This window comes from Triticum urartu, chromosome 2A (genome assembly GCF_056163025.1).
Source record: "Triticum urartu cultivar PI428250 chromosome 2A, HENAU_Tu73, whole genome shotgun sequence".
Taxonomy (NCBI): domain Eukaryota; kingdom Viridiplantae; phylum Streptophyta; class Magnoliopsida; order Poales; family Poaceae; genus Triticum; species Triticum urartu.
This window is the reverse complement of record NC_141874.1, coordinates 626,805,256-626,820,401: the sequence shown is the minus strand read 5'-3', so window position 1 is coordinate 626,820,401 and position 15,146 is coordinate 626,805,256. Positions and strand designations below refer to the sequence as shown.

Sequence of the window (15,146 nt, the reverse complement as noted above, 5' to 3'; positions counted from 1 at the left end):
TCCCGTCATGAACCCGAAGCACGGAACCGAATTGACCCGCAGCAGCACATCGGACAGTCTGAATTCAATGCATCACAGGAGTATGTATGTTTTATCTCTCCTCACAAAATCCTTCACCTCTCCTTGTCCCCATCCTCCCTCATCAACTGCAGGTAGGCTGGACACAGCAGCGAGAGGCTATTTTTACTTCCCGGGTTCACCCACTTCCCGGGCTTTACGGGTCTCTCTCCTTTGGGGAAAACCCAGATGCGGATTTTAACCCAGGCTTTGTTGACCTGTACGTAACCAGGAAGAGCAGCGTGGTCGTAAACCCGCGCCTAACTTCAATCATTTGGGCTGATCCGACCCATCTTTCTTGCATGAATAATGGCAAGACAAGGTAGGAGGAATCACTTGGAAGAAAAGGATGTCTCTTTTCATCACAAAGTAAAAAAGGGTCAGCAAAGCTCACCCCAAACTACACACTCCATTGATTTAAGCTAGAAGGCCCGAAGCAATTCGTAGCGAAGATGGACTCAAAAGTGCAGTTCAGCGGTTCCAACAAACACACTACCATTGCACTAACTACGCCCCGTCGCAGCGCAGTTCTGGACTTCAGTTCCACCAAAACCAAAATGCATGCTGATATTATGCAAGCACTAAAGCCTAGCCGACGCGAGTTCACTTAGCTACATGCGCGAAGGGTAGCGCTTGGCCTGCTCACGGACCTTGTTCTTGTACTCTGGCATGTTCTGCAAATGCAGGCACAAACAAGCAGGGAGTGTTAAGAGAGCACAGCCGTATTAAAACTAAAGGAGACGTGCCTTCAAGTTAAGCAAGTTCTAGTTACGGGAGATAACCTTTTTATAGAGTTCGTAGCATCGATGCTGTGCGGATGAGTCAGGATTTGGGTCATCAAGCAACTCCTGGATGCCCACCAAAACCTGCTTCACTGTAATTGAAGGTTTCCATGCCTGAAAAGGATGAGGCAAGTCATGAAAGATCAGCGGGGATATTGGCATGGTGCAGACACATGCTGGAAGGGAAGTTTCAGTCAGTCTACACTCACACCACCCAGGATCGATAGGCATACTGCTCCAGAATCGTAGACATTGATATGGAAGAAACCTGCTGGGAACCTGCAGCTAGGAGCGGTAGTTGGGTAATTATCATCAAATTGCATAGTGAGCGGGTAATATCCACCTTCCCAGTCAGTCTGCAGAAAAACAAAGTTATTGCGTTAGAAAAAGGTCAGTTTGCTGAGCTACACAGCATGGACTAGAGGCTAGAGAGCACACAAATCTGTCGTAAAAGAATATTTATTGTAGTACTACACTATTCACACACAAAGAACTGAAGAAGTATCAGATAAGAATAAGTTACAGACTTACAATGCTGCATTTTATACACCAAGTGTCTGTTTCGAATTTCATAGGGGTTTTAAGGGAAAAGTTCAATTCAGTTCCCACAGGATGGGGGTCTATCTTTTCTTTCTCATCGACAAAAGACTCAATGTATGGTTTAATGCACCCATATTCGACAAAGGACCATCAACAATGGTAGTTCAATAGAGGTGAACAGTCCAACATCAATTAGGGTTGTTTGCATGACTAGAATGAAACAGGTTGTAGGCTCGTGGTCATCATTATTGAATTGTAATTTGTGAAGCAGTAAAAGCGGGCATCACAAACAAAGACAGCAGAATATTGAGGTAAATTGTAGCTTACAAGATTTTTATCGAAATTGTCAGTCTGGCCTTGAGAATAACATTTCAAAATGTTTACAAGAGAGGATTGAATATCTAAAACATGTTTTTGCGAAATGAATATTCAATGTGCCGCTTATTTGGTTTCATCTTCGAGAAGGCGAAAGAAATTAAGCAGCAGTGCACCATTCCATATTCAAACTGGTATTATCTGGTCATGCTTCTGTCCTGTATGGGGTCTTTGTTACAACCAAACAAGGTCAATCGAAATGCAATGTCCTGATAAGGTGGTCATGCTAAAACTTCAATAAAAGTACTATGCCAACCGAACAGAGACAGGATTGTGCAATCATTCGCTTGATGGGCTTAATGTATGTTATTGACACCTCACATGCATCCTTATATGTTGATCAATTGCCCAACACTATCATAAGCTTAAAATAGTTACTTTCGCATCATCATAATTTGGGACACGGACTGGCAAACTGACCCGTAAGATAGTAAAATGTAATCAAGTTTTATCCTGCAACAAAATAATACAGTGGCAGAGATAAAAAAACAAAAGCATTACAATGAAGCATCAAATTAAGAAAGATGGATCATTGGTTTGGTTCTTTTATGCAAGAGAACAAACTCAGATTCGATTGTATTAGGATATGATATAATATGTCGGCATGACAATGTCCGTTCATGCCCTGCTTTTTCAACAACAATATGCAATGTTCCGCTTGCAATAGTGAAGGGGCCAAGGGCTTTGTGCTACCAACGTCTAATGTTCAGCTAGTCGAAAGAGTTCTGCATATCAAGGATTGCAAAACCCTGCACCTACTGAAACCCCTCCTCTGTTAGTACAGAGGCACAAAGAGGTTCAGAGAAACTCTGAGAAAATCATGGTGAGATTTCTCTCGGGTTGCAATGTGTAACAAAATCAAACTACATAACCACGAGCAGGTTCAGAGAAACTAAACAAGAAGCGCAGATTTATCACAATTGCAAGCCACGGCACAGCGCGAGTAAAAAAGGACACAGTATCTATTTTCTTACCCCTGGCTTGCCGGGGATGACGCACCGCCAGAGCATCAGATTGACGGACCCATCCGGCAGGGTCTCCGGCTTGGCCACGAAGCCCTGAAACAGCCAAGAAGCCCAAGTGTCCCCATTACCACTTGCGTAGATCCGGAGAAAGAAACAAAGAAAATTGGGCAAAGAAAGCAGGTAGCTAGGTCGTGGTGCGGGCGCGCACATGGGGGTGGTTCTTGCGCCACGACTTGCGCTCCTCGGCGAGGCGGCCGCGGGCGATGCCTCCGGACGCCATCCAGGCTCCAACACGAGCGAGCGGTCTGCCGCGCCGGGGTCTAGGTCGTCGCCGCCGCTTCGTCTTCTTCCGAGGACGCCCGCGGGGTCGCTCGGTGCCGCGGCGGCGTGGACTGTTTTCTACTTTAGGTTGCCTCTTTGGTTCGGCTGCCGGTCGGTTGGGGCGAGGCGAATGGGCAATGAATATACCAGCGACTTGCACTGCCGCAACCGAACAGGCGGACGACCATAACATTAGTTTTTTTATGAAAGGCGACCTAATATAGATTTGAACAAAAAAGTCTTTGATTTAAGAAGCCCTTGTTAAGAAAGAAATCTGATTTTAGATTTTTAAGCATAAATCTGACATTATGGCAAATTATGATATCGCGAACCTGGTAATTTTCTTAAGTAAACATGGTAAAACCTGGCAAAAAACTGAATTTTTTTTGAAACTATGATGATTTTTATAGCAAATTCGGAAACTATACACCCTAATGCAGAAAAATCAAAAGTATCACCCTTTCGGCCTCATGTTGGCTGAAGAGAGACTTTTCAGCCAACCGTTGGCCAAAAAAGACTTTTCGGCCAACCATTGGCCAAAAAGGACTTTTCAGCCAACAATTGGCCAAAGAGTCCTTCTTCGGCCTACACCTACTCTTCTGTTTTAGAAAATTCATATCAATTAGGATTTTTAGTATTTTAATTTGATTCTTTTTGCATTAGATTAGAAATTTTATGAAGTTTCTGTAGATATCAAGTTTGACTAGATTTGAAAGTTTGAATTTGAATTTTCATGAATTTGCTCAAATCACTAGATTGCCTATAATTTGAGCTAGGAGTATTTTTTTAGATGATTCTTTTTGCTACTGGTTCTTTGTGACTTTGTTTATCAGTAGTAATTAATTGGCGAATTTTATAATTATTTAAAATTAGTTTTTTATGAAAACAGTTCTGTTTTAGTGTTTTATAGGTTTTATGCCATTTCTTTTAATTTTAATTGCTTTAAATTGTTTTCTTTAGTTTTTTTGACATATTCTTTTTGTTTTTGTTTAGTTATCAGTAGCTATTTTATTTGTAGTACTTTTTTGTATTTTATTTCTTTTATCCTACTAGAAAACTTGTTTTGAGCTTCATAGGAGTTTATATTTAAAAGTTCCTTATAAATCCTGTACAACCATTGCCGTTTTATACATGAAAAAAAAATACTTTTCCGCAATCTTGTTCCCTCCATTTTCTTTCCGCCATCTTCTTTGCCGCCATTTTCTCCACCATTTTCTTTCCCGCCATTCTCTCCCGCCACACTAAGGAGTGCTGCATCAACGGAGGATGACTATGATGCCTTCATGTGGAGTGCGAAAACACTGTGTGAGAGAAGTCATAAATGTGAAACACTCTCCGATGATGATGACGAAGCTGCAAACACTTATGACTTCCCTCAGACAGTGTTTCACACTCTATCAGCAGCATCGACGCAGGAGACACAGACCGTGTCAGGCGATGTTATCTACGGTCGTGGACAACATGAGGCTCGTTTTATAAGTTGAGAAAGAAGATGGCGATAAAGAAGATGGCGAGAGAGAATGGCGAGAAAGAAAATAGCGGGAAAGAAAATGGCGGGAGAGAATGGCAGGAAATAAAATGGCGGGAGAGAATGAAGGGAGAGAATGGCGGCAAATAAAATGACGGGAAAGAAAATGGAGGCAAAGAATGGCGGGAGAGAATGGCGGCAAAGAATGACGGGAGAAAATGGCGGCAAAGAAAATAGTGGGAGAAAATAGAGGGAAAAAACGACGGGAAAGAAAATGGAGGATAAAGAAAATAAAATACAAAAAAGACTACAAATAAAATATCTACTAATAACTTAACAGAAACTAAAAAAACATGTCAAAAAATAAAGAAAACAATTTAAAGCAATTAAAATTAAAAGAAATAGCACAAACCCTATAAAACACTAAAACAGAACTGTTTTCATGAAAACCTAATTTTAAATAATCCTAAAATTCACCAATTAATTACTACTGATAAACAAAGTCACAAAGAACCAGTAGCAAAAAGAACCATCTAAATAGAATACTCCTAGCTCAAATTATAGGCAATCTAGTGATTTGAGCAAATTCATAAAAATTCAAATTCAAACTTTCAAATATAGTCAAACTTGATATCTATAGAAACTTCATAAAATTTCTAATCTAATGCAAAAAGAATCAAATTAAAATACTAAAAATCCTAATTGATATGAATTTTCTAAAACAGTAGAGCCGGTGTTGGCCGAAGAGGGACTCTTCCTTTTTGGCCAGCAGTAGGCCGAAAAGTCCCTCTTCGGCCAACGGGAGGCCGACAGGGTGATACTTTTGATTGTTCTGCATTAGGGTGTATAATTTCTGAATTTAATATAAAAATCATCATAGTTTCAAAAAAAGGTCATGGAATTCCCATGCTTGCCGAAGGAATTTGTTGTTTTTTTCTTCTTTCTTACTATGTGCTTTTTAGCAGTTTTGTTGTTTTTTCTTTTCCCTTTTTTATTTTTTTCCTTTTACTTTCTTAAATATACGTCAAATTTCCTTAAAAAATTATGCACATTTTTTGTATGCACACGAAATATTTTCTTAATACATGTTGAATATTGTTTTGATATGCGTTAAATATTTATTAGATAGATGGTGATTTTTTTTCAAACACAAGATAATTTTTTGAACACATGTTTATTTTTTTCAAATACATGTTGACATATTTTTGAATGTTATGAAACACTTTTAAAATTACATGAATATTTTTATATTGTATATAAAATTTTATAATAAAATATTTTTTATAAAATTTGTGACATTTTTAAAATGGCACAATTGTTTCTGGATGGTATGATGTTTAAAAAAAATATGTAATATTCTTTATAAATGTCACAATTGTTTTTTCGAAATGTCTGAACATTGTCTAAATGTCATGGACATTTTTTTGAATGGTAAATTACATACATTTTTTACGAATTATCCAAACAATTACGTACAGTGCATTAGCATTTTAAATATGTTAGAACGTTTAAAGAAATTAATCCATTGAAATATAAGCAAAAGTAAATAAAAATAAATTAGATAGCTTAACTAACATTTGTGGACACTAATGGGCTGGCCCGCTACAGCATCACTGGAGGCGAGCGCTCACGGTTTCTCTCCTTCTCTTTTCAACAAGTGCAACCCAATTAGCCCAAAAGTGAATAGTATTCCCTCTTAGAGCATCTGAAGCTCGTGTGCATGTTTATGGGCAAAGTTGTTTACTCGTTGCTTGTTATGTTACTCATTGGAGAGTTTCCGTTCTTACTCAATGTGAGAATTAGGTCTTGGCATTGATAATTGGTAAATCTTAATTGTCCATTATGAATCTCGATCTCCTTAAATAAATTACCCGAGTCATTGAAAAATACTATCTCGGAACTAGTACGGGTTTTTCTGCAAAGATTATTCTCAATCAGCCACCAACCATACTATTTCCCATGATCCCATCTATATCTTCAAAAGTGTACCCCTCAAACTTGCCATTCCATCTCATCCATTTTAAAAGGTCTATCCATTGAGTAATTCTAAAAGCAGTCAATTTTGAATAATTAAACAAAAAGTACTAGAACCTACTTATTTCTTATAAAAAATAGGGAGTATGGGAAGTTTTTTAATAATGGGAAAACATAGAATGTATAGTTAAAGATCAAGAACAGCGAGCCTTACGTATTGTGGTAGCCTGGTGGTTTTATGAAAAAATTGTGTATCTAACTAGCTTTTGCTTAATTTACGGACCAATGTATTGTATTCATGTGATGTTATTTGAGTAACAGGCTATAGAATAAAGTTTGACAGAAGACAGTTGTACAATAATCTGAGATTTAAAGGCTTTCCTAATGTAACACTACGACGTTAGGCTGCTAGTTTTGGTAACCAATCAATTAGATTCAACTTGATTAGCTGCGAGAGGACAGAAGGTCATTCGATTTAGTCAAAATTGAGTCATAAAACGGTTTTTGGCTCCAACTTCTAAGAGCATCTCCAATAGATGGTTCAAATTACAACGGTCCAAAACAGAAGATGTAAATTTTGGACCGTCAAAAAGTGTGTTTTGGAGCTCCGAAAAAAGGCCAACTCCAATAGATGGTCCAAAAGAGCAACTCCAAATTCATGGTCCAAAAACCTGCCAGCAGCCGCCCGGCTGCTGTTCAGCCGTTGTCCAACCACTGTACAGCCGCAAATATTTGAAAATAACATAAAAAAAATCATGTCCACAATACCAAATTATTACATAGTTCGTCAGATCCAGGAGATGCAATGCAACACAAATACAACATAGTTTTGAACAAACAAATAATGAATCTACAATGGGGAATTCCGTCGAACACCTTGTGCGCGCGGTGGAAGAAGATGGCCGCCGGTTGGATTGGCTGCTGTTGACGTCTGCGGACGGCTGCGGTCGGCTCCGGACGGCGGCGGTGATAAGAAATGAGGTTGGAGGCCGGCCAAGAGGAGCTCGGCGGGCGGCGAAGACTAGTTCGGCAGCCGGGCGGAGGGCGGCGGGGAGGCGGTCGTGCGGCCAGCGCAACGACCGTGGACAGGCTCACGGCCGAAGGGAGGAGGTCGGCGGCAACCTAAAAGACCCGGCGAAGGCCTACCGCGGCAGCCGGACCGCCGGAGGGGCCGAATCCCGCGCCGGCTACCACTCGATTCTGCGACGGACGGGCGGCGACGGGGACGGAGGGCTGCGGCGGCGGAGGGGATGCGGGGTGGTGGCAGCGCCGACGGCGAGGTTTTGGGCGGTCGCGGCGGCGGATTCCGGCGGCGGTGTTGCGGGCGGGCACGGGCGGGAACGGAAATGAAGTGGCGGTTGGGCGTTCGCGGACGGCGGCTAGTTTTGGACCAGATGCATCTCGTGATGTATATTTGCATCGCAAGGTGTTGCATTTTACATCACAAGGAAGCCACGGTCCAATTTTTTTTGCATATGGACCGTCTGTTGGAGCAGCGTTTTTTGCCCCAGACGGTCCGAAAGTTAGTTATTTTTACATTTGGATCTATTGAAGATGCTCTAAGTCACCGTCTCACCAACAAAGTGAGTGATATGCACTATTTTGAACATTTGTTAGCTAGTTACAACGAAATTTAGAGGCTAAAGTTAGCACCCCCCCGCCTATAACAATGTAATGTAACTAAAATGAACGATCGTGGTAATCATGCATCTCTGGATCAAGTTACAGCTACTTCACAGTTTACATCGATTATTTTTCGTAATAAATAAAGTATTATAACATAGTACATAAAGAATATTGTAGGATAAAAATTCAAATGCTACTATTCCTTTGTTCCAAATGTGCACTTGTTTGTGTCACAAGGTGGCACGGTACTCGTTCTCCAGCTCGTCCGGCGTGGTGCGCGACCCGCACGCTGACGGCGCACGGACGTGGCCGACCATGGCCACGCGCAGCGCCTCCTCCTCGTACGCCCGCCGCTCCATCTCCGCCATCTCCGATTTGCGCCGCTGGACGCTCAGCATCGCGACGAGGACGAGCCCCAGCAGCACCGTGCCGCCCGCGCCCAGCGCCGCGCCGAACAACGCCAGCTTCCACTTGCTCACCTCCCCGTCCTCCGCCACCGCGTCGCCGTCGCCTACGCCGCCCAGGACGAGCGCGACGTGGCCTTGGTCCCTCAGGTGGCAGGTGTTGGTCCCGGCCTGCACGTCCGTCACGGCGACGCTGCCGTTGAGCCACACCGCCATGCAGAGCGGCACGGCCCCTGGCTGGAGCGCCGGGACCGCCATGGAGAAGTTGACGCGGATGGCCGCGCCCGTGACGCGGACCTGGAGCGGCGCCGTGCCGTCGCGCGGGTCCAGGCCGTAGAACATGAGCCCGAGCACCGGCGACGCGATGCGGTAGCCGCCGCCTCTCGCCGCGTGCTCGTCGTAGACGGCCGAGAGGTTGCCCATATTGACGCGGACGGCGAGGAGGTGCGCGCCGGCAGCACGGCCGGGCACGACGAGCCCCGGGGGCACGGAGAACTCGCCGAAGAGACGGACGCCGTGCCGGCTGAGGCTGCCGGAGCGGAACCGCGACACGCTGCCGTCGACGGCGGACAGGCTGGCCGGGAGCGAGAGCGGGTACGTGACGCCCGTCCGCCGGTGCTTCCCGTTGTAGCACTCCTCCGCGGCCTCCATGATGACGTCGTCGATGAGGGCGGCGTCCTGCAGCTGCAGCGCGCCGCACGGCCACGCGAGCGCGACAACGGCCGCGGCGAGCATCAGCAGCAGCACGGGGAGAGCCTCGCGACTCAGGCCGGCGGTCGGCATTGCTGGAAATAATAGGAGGAGCGGGCAGCATGGGGACATTTTTGTTGGAGGGGCGAAAGCGAGCATGATGGCGACGCGCAAAGCAGAGCTTCTTTGCAATGCATGGCGTCGAGAGCAGGCCCGTTGGCATTGTTCTCTTGTGGGAGCTGTGGCTTGCGAGTGAAGCATGGGCACGAGGTAACAACATGGCTAGGAAGGACGCCCGATCAAAGTCGATGGGGAGGATGATGATGGTGCGGTGTATTATTACGTGCAACGGGCGAAAATGTACGCAGGGGAGCGGTGTCAATTCGGTGGGACAGTCGACACGCGCCTTGTAGGGCTGTTGATTAGCCCCGGTGATGAGGGGGCAGGAAAGCGTTGCCACTTGCGAGACATGGGCTGGTGACCAAGGTTCTTGGCCTCTCCAAAGGAGTAGCCATTCATGCCGGTGTAGCGAGCTCTGCCGTTTGTCAAAGAACAAAAGAGGCCTTTTCTAGGAAACTCTACCGGCACAGCGTGATCATCTTTGCGCTATGTACCTATGTGTGCAATGGAACGTTCTGATTTCCGAGAGAGAAAGATAACAAGTAACCTGCCACAGGTTGTATGCCTGACAGAGTGACAGACGGAAGAACAGAGCACGTTCTTCATTCAGAACATCGCGCGGCAGAGTGCGGTGCCAAGCAGGGATTAGCCGAGTAGGGATCTCACGCGGATTGGTCATTTCTAAGGCATTGCTCATGATTTTTGCTCTAGATATACCACGTCCTTGCAGTTGATTGAATTCATTGTCGGATGCAGTTATCCTGACGGTACGTAGTGCTACTGCTACTGTCCACTGCGGCACACCTGAGGTACAAAGGTCGCTGAAAATTTCATCAGAGCCGATGCGATGATCCCAAGAGATTCAGCACTCACCTCTTGTGATACTCGGAACCCTCTTGGTTCTGATCTGGAAAATCTACTGCGCACATGCAGTACATGCAGGTTTTGTTGTCAGCTTCAGTGACTTTGTCCACTTGGAGGAGGAAGGACACGAGGCCTCTGGAGCAAGGAGTTCTTTTGTGTTTCCGAGCAAACTCGATCGGGCTGAGATGATTGCGCGGCCGTCGGCGTGCTCGGGGCAGCATTAGGCTTGTCCACGAACTGTCTCCTCGATCCATAGGGCGGTATAATTGAGGGCCCAAGCGCGCATTATATTATTATTACAGAGCACCAGCCGTTAACACACGGTGGAAAAGCTTCTTTTCCCGGACGAAACGGGCGTTAAACATATGGTTTAGAAGTTGCTGTTTTCCCAAGGTGTCATCGTGGGTTGTCCCCCACCCGGGGCTCTCGGTGATAACCTTGGTCCTGCATTTGCTTGACCGGGTAGTGGCGGCGCTCTAGCGTCGTTCTCTTCTTGGATGCTCTGTCTTGTGAGCAAGGTCCCACAATGCTGGTTGTCAGGTGGGTTTCGCGGACGGCAGCTTCTTCTCCTTGTGTGACGATTTCGTGCTCTCAAGGGGAGCCGGGTTTATATGAAGTGATTATGTCCGGAGGCCTCCTCTCATGCCTTGGTGTCAGTTTCCATCTAGGCTCTAGTGTGAGCATTCCTCGCCTGACGGTGCGACGCCTTTCGAGCCACGCAAGGGAGCGGGTGGGCTCCCTTTAGCGAGGAACTGGGTGGCACTGTTGGCGCGGGAGCGGCTACAATGCAGATCCGGAGCTGCCCCTGGTGTCCACCTTCGACCGCTCAAACGAAATGCGGAGGGCCAGCTCCTCCTCGATGACGAGGTCGGAGCCGAAGTGGCTGTCGAGGCTTGACATATCCCGTATTTGATCGAAATCAGACAGGAGAGAGTGCGGACGGAGCGAGAGAGGAGAATGAGTGAGCTAGGGTTTGGAGAGGGGATAGATTGGGGGTTTTTGTGCGACAATCATGGGATCGGTGGTGGGCCGGGATGATGTGGCAAACTCACCCGGACGTACCCAGGTCGCCCCATGTCCGCCCTTCATTTGGGCTGAATATGAGGGGCGGTGGGCAGCCCAGGCGTTTGAGACCGGTTTGAGACGCTTTGGTGGGTTGGTTTTTTGTGACCGATCTGCTCGCCCGGGTGTTTGAGACGGGCTTAAGACGTTCGGTTAAATGCTCTAATAAATTCGGATGAAGGAACTATTTTTTTACTAAGTGTTAGAAAGTGGATTTTTGTTTCTTGAAATATTAGAAAGTGGATTTCGGTAGTACCTAGGTTCCAAAAATGATCTTCCATTAGATTTTCTAACTTTAATCATCAGCTTACACTATATCTTTTTTCATACGCCTCCCAAAAATAGGAGTTGGGTTTCATTAAGGACAGTATAACCGCATCTAATCCTTGCCCTCACAGCGATTTGGATTTTCAGCCGTCCGTTTTATTGATCTCGAAGTTCCTGGCCGTCAGATTTATTGTGAAAAGCAATCTGTTTCGCGGTGTGGCTAATCTAGCCCAGCTGTCCTGTGGGCTGCTGCTCCACGGGCCAAAACGGACGCCTGTGGTGCATTGGGCCGTCCGCCAGCCGCCAGCCCATTTCTAGCGCTAAAAGAAGGTCTGCTAGGCTTGCGAGGCGTAGGAGCCGGAGCAACAAAGGAGCGGCCGGTGTGCATCGCTCCATTGGATCCATCGCAGGTGCGAGATCGAGCAAGTCGATGTGTGCGCTGGGATCAGCCGGAGGAGCGGGATCCAGGTCCAGCCGATGCAGTCCAGTACGTGAGGGAGGGTTGGACTGTTGGACCGGCCAGTAGCGCTACCACAACCTCGCCCCCATGCTCCGCCGCGGCGCCGCCGCCGTAGTAAGTCTACGACATCACTAGCACGGTGAGAGAGATCTTCTCTTCTCCTCGGTACTTCATTTAGCGATATTCTCTGAATATGTGCCGGATGAGTTGATCGTCTGCTTTCTGTTCACGTTAATCTGTTTGATTTTTTCTGTGTGGGCGTCAGGACTCTTACATCCGAGCAATGAAGAGGTGGGTTGACGAGCTTCAAAGACTAGGTATAACTAAACATGTTTCTGTACTTCCATCTTGTCGCACTGCTTCAGTTGGATCCAAAGAACACTCTGCCTTTTGTCGGTGGAAGTCATCTGTATGCCAGTGCTTAGATTTTTATATATGCACATGTCCAAACAGGGAACCCAGGTTTGGTAATGGCGTTAGTGGGCAACAAGGTTGATTTAGAAAACAAGAGGTAGGTTGGCACACAGGTACACACATTTTGCGGACAAAAATTTCAAAACCCCAGTGCTCCATCTTTCAGTCAAACCCATCATCATCTCTGTTTTTTTCTCTGAATGCGAGCTAACAGGAGGCGCTGGAGATGTCAGTGAAGATGGCGACCTAGCCCAGGCGATACGGCGTACGGCTCTGCGGGATTGGAATGATTCAGGCCTCCGGACCGCACGCCAATTCACGTTCATGCCAATCTCGTCTTGCTGTTCGTATGTTCGTGAGCGAAACTGTTCCGCCGGGAATTGAAGGCAAACAATTACTCTTCAGTTTCTCTTCAGGCATTCATGTTGGATGATGTCTCTCTCTCGCCGGCGTTGATTAATGGATGTCTGCCTCTCTGTTTTCCCATCCTTCAGCTGCCGTGTATATATGCTTCCTCGCTAACCTTTTTCAATCCGGCGACAAAACATCCATCAACAATTCAACATGGTGCTCTGCTAGGTTCCCCTATAATCTTCATTTTTCCCCATTCATATAATGATTCCTTCCACCACAGGATTACATTGTGCTAATTTCCTCTCAATCAAAAATTTGTACAGGCGTTGTTCATACTGGCTTATGCTCAATTGATTCAGGCAGATCTTGGAGACTGGATGTCGCATTTTTTTATTTCAGGAATTCTCAGCTCATATCTCCAATGGTTTCTAGAGCAGGTAATTACTTCAGGTGCACTGCTAGACCTTATCTTTTACCATCCATTTTTTGTATAGTGTATGACTGCTTAGATTACGTGTTTCTAAGTTAGGATATTTACTGTTGTTGGACAGATTACTTAGAGTTATACAAAAAAAAGCGCAAAAGTGTTACCATGCTGTTCTAGAAGGGTGTAAAACCTCAACATCTTCTTCTTTTATCCATACATGAGGAAAGCCGAATAATTATGTGGACAATTTCTTTATCCATACATGAGGAAAGCCAAATAATTATGTGGAAAATTTCTTTATCCATAAATGAGGGAAGCCGAATTATTATGTGGACAATTTCTTTATCTATACATTTGGAAAGCCAAATAATTATGTGGACAATTTCTTTATACATACATGAGGAAAGCCAAATAATTATGTCGACATTTTTTCCTTAAATGCATGGTGCAACATGTAAATGAAATCGCTCGGCCCATATTAGATAAAAATAACATGAATGCTTAATTCAGGACCATTGCGTGATGCCACAGCCGGATACAGTTGTCTCTCAGCAAAGAGAATACAAATGCCCTTATAGGTTATCTGGTTACCAAAGATAATGCTTACCTGCTATTCATGTACATAATAATCAACTGAAATTGATTCCTTCTGTATTACCCTTCTGCCTAATCAGCTACGTATCATGGTCGTTCACATCTAACGACACCTTATTATACAATGGAATGCCTATTGCTTTGGTTTCTTTATACGCTAACCATCAACTCTACTTGTGTGTTGTTTAATTGGGAGTTGGGTACGGTACTGGAGAATATACAAGGAGAGATTTGATTCCTCAGGTCACAACCAGCACCTCCACCCCTTATAATTTTGTTTTCTAAAATTACTTCTTAACTTCTATTATTCTGCTTACATATGATGTAGCCTTTCAAAATATGTTTTATTTGGTCGATTGGCTTTTCCAACTATTGGTGATTATAGGTCAAGTTTTGTGTATGAGCCTAATGCCAACCCTGTAGGATTTGTTCTTTAAATGATGGTTAGCTTTGGTGCCAGAGGGTTCACAGTGTGATGCTAAGTATTATGAAAACAAGATGCCCAGTTGCAGTAACCAGCAAGTCACCTCTCTACTACTTATGTCAGGTTTTGGAGGTTATAAGGAGCTTTCTTTCTTGTTTGATCATACCATGTACTTTGTGTGATGATTGCAATATCTTCTTGTGGATCTTACATAACAAGAAAAGATATCAACTAACAGCTTGGTTCCATGGTTATGTACACTTAGAAATACTTAGTTACCTAGGATCTTCCTGTTTACTCAATGCAAAATTTTATCTTATGGCATATGAACTATAGTTTGGGTTACTCTATTTTGGCATGTTTTGCACATATTGCTACTCTGCTGTACATGTCGTATGCCATACTAGGGTATTACTACTCTGTATTATCCTAATTTTGGCGCTGGGCTACTTTCCGAGTGTTTGGATCTTCTATAAGATTTAGTTGGTTGAAAGATAGATCTAAATTATGTTGATTCCAAGTAGTAAACCGATTTTCAACTATTCATGCAGTCAAATTTTAATAGAATATCATGTCCATCTTTGAGACCCTTCTATGAGAACTCATATTGGTTCATCGAAAAAAGAGACGGGCGCAGCAACGCGCGCCAATCATGATCTAGTTACAATCATAACGGAACAGATTGTCCAGACAAAGAAAATTGAAACAAAGAAACTACGAAAAGAAAAAGAAAAACAAAAAGGACCAAACAAAAAGCATCTGAAGGATGCAAAAGAGAAATACCAGGCAACACCAAGGGTCGCCGATCCAGCCTACAAATCCGATCCAGGCAACGCCCTATATGTTGGGTTTCGTAGTAATTTCAAAATTTTCCTACGCACACGCAAGATCATGGTGATGCATAGCAACGAGAGGGGGAGTATGATCTACATACCTAGTAGATCGACAACGGAAGCGT

The 15,146-nt window shown here is 44.8% G+C and overlaps 2 protein-coding genes and 1 long non-coding RNA gene across 7 annotated transcripts; 1 reads left to right on the top strand and 2 right to left on the bottom strand.

The window, feature by feature from the left end:
- Nucleotides 1–393: 393 nt before the first annotated feature.
- On the bottom strand, nt 394–3,174 carry LOC125539272 (SUMO-conjugating enzyme SCE1). 2 transcript variants are annotated; one of them, XM_048702702.2, is made up of 5 exons: nt 2,928–3,174; nt 2,729–2,812; nt 1,049–1,195; nt 840–953; nt 394–731 (listed from the first exon to the last, which is right to left on the bottom strand). In XM_048702702.2, exons 1-5 carry the CDS (start codon nt 2,997–2,999, stop codon nt 669–671), a joined length of 480 nt encoding a protein of 159 aa, XP_048558659.1. In that variant the 5' UTR covers nt 3,000–3,174; the 3' UTR covers nt 394–668. The 2 variants fall into 2 exon arrangements, with proteins under 2 accessions (XP_048558659.1, XP_048558658.1); XM_048702701.1 differs by having other exon boundaries at nt 2,729–2,929.
- Nucleotides 3,175–8,159: 4,985 nt separating this feature from the next.
- On the bottom strand, nt 8,160–9,505 carry LOC125533813 (uncharacterized). The gene has a single exon (XM_048697156.2). The coding sequence runs from the start codon at nt 9,461–9,463 to the stop codon at nt 8,339–8,341; it is 1,125 nt and encodes a 374-aa protein (XP_048553113.1). The 5' UTR covers nt 9,464–9,505; the 3' UTR covers nt 8,160–8,338.
- Nucleotides 9,506–11,856: 2,351 nt separating this feature from the next.
- Nucleotides 11,857–14,700, top strand: LOC125539271 (uncharacterized). 4 transcript variants are annotated; one of them, XR_007296781.2, is made up of 5 exons: nt 11,857–12,114; nt 12,241–12,292; nt 12,429–12,486; nt 12,604–12,968; nt 13,067–14,700. It is a non-coding gene; the product is annotated as an uncharacterized LOC125539271 (long non-coding RNA). The 4 variants fall into 4 exon arrangements; XR_007296783.2 differs by having other exon boundaries at nt 12,429–12,502; XR_015617152.1 differs by having other exon boundaries at nt 11,857–12,292; nt 12,604–12,775; nt 12,884–12,968.
- The last annotated feature ends 446 nt before the right edge of the window (nt 14,701–15,146 follow it).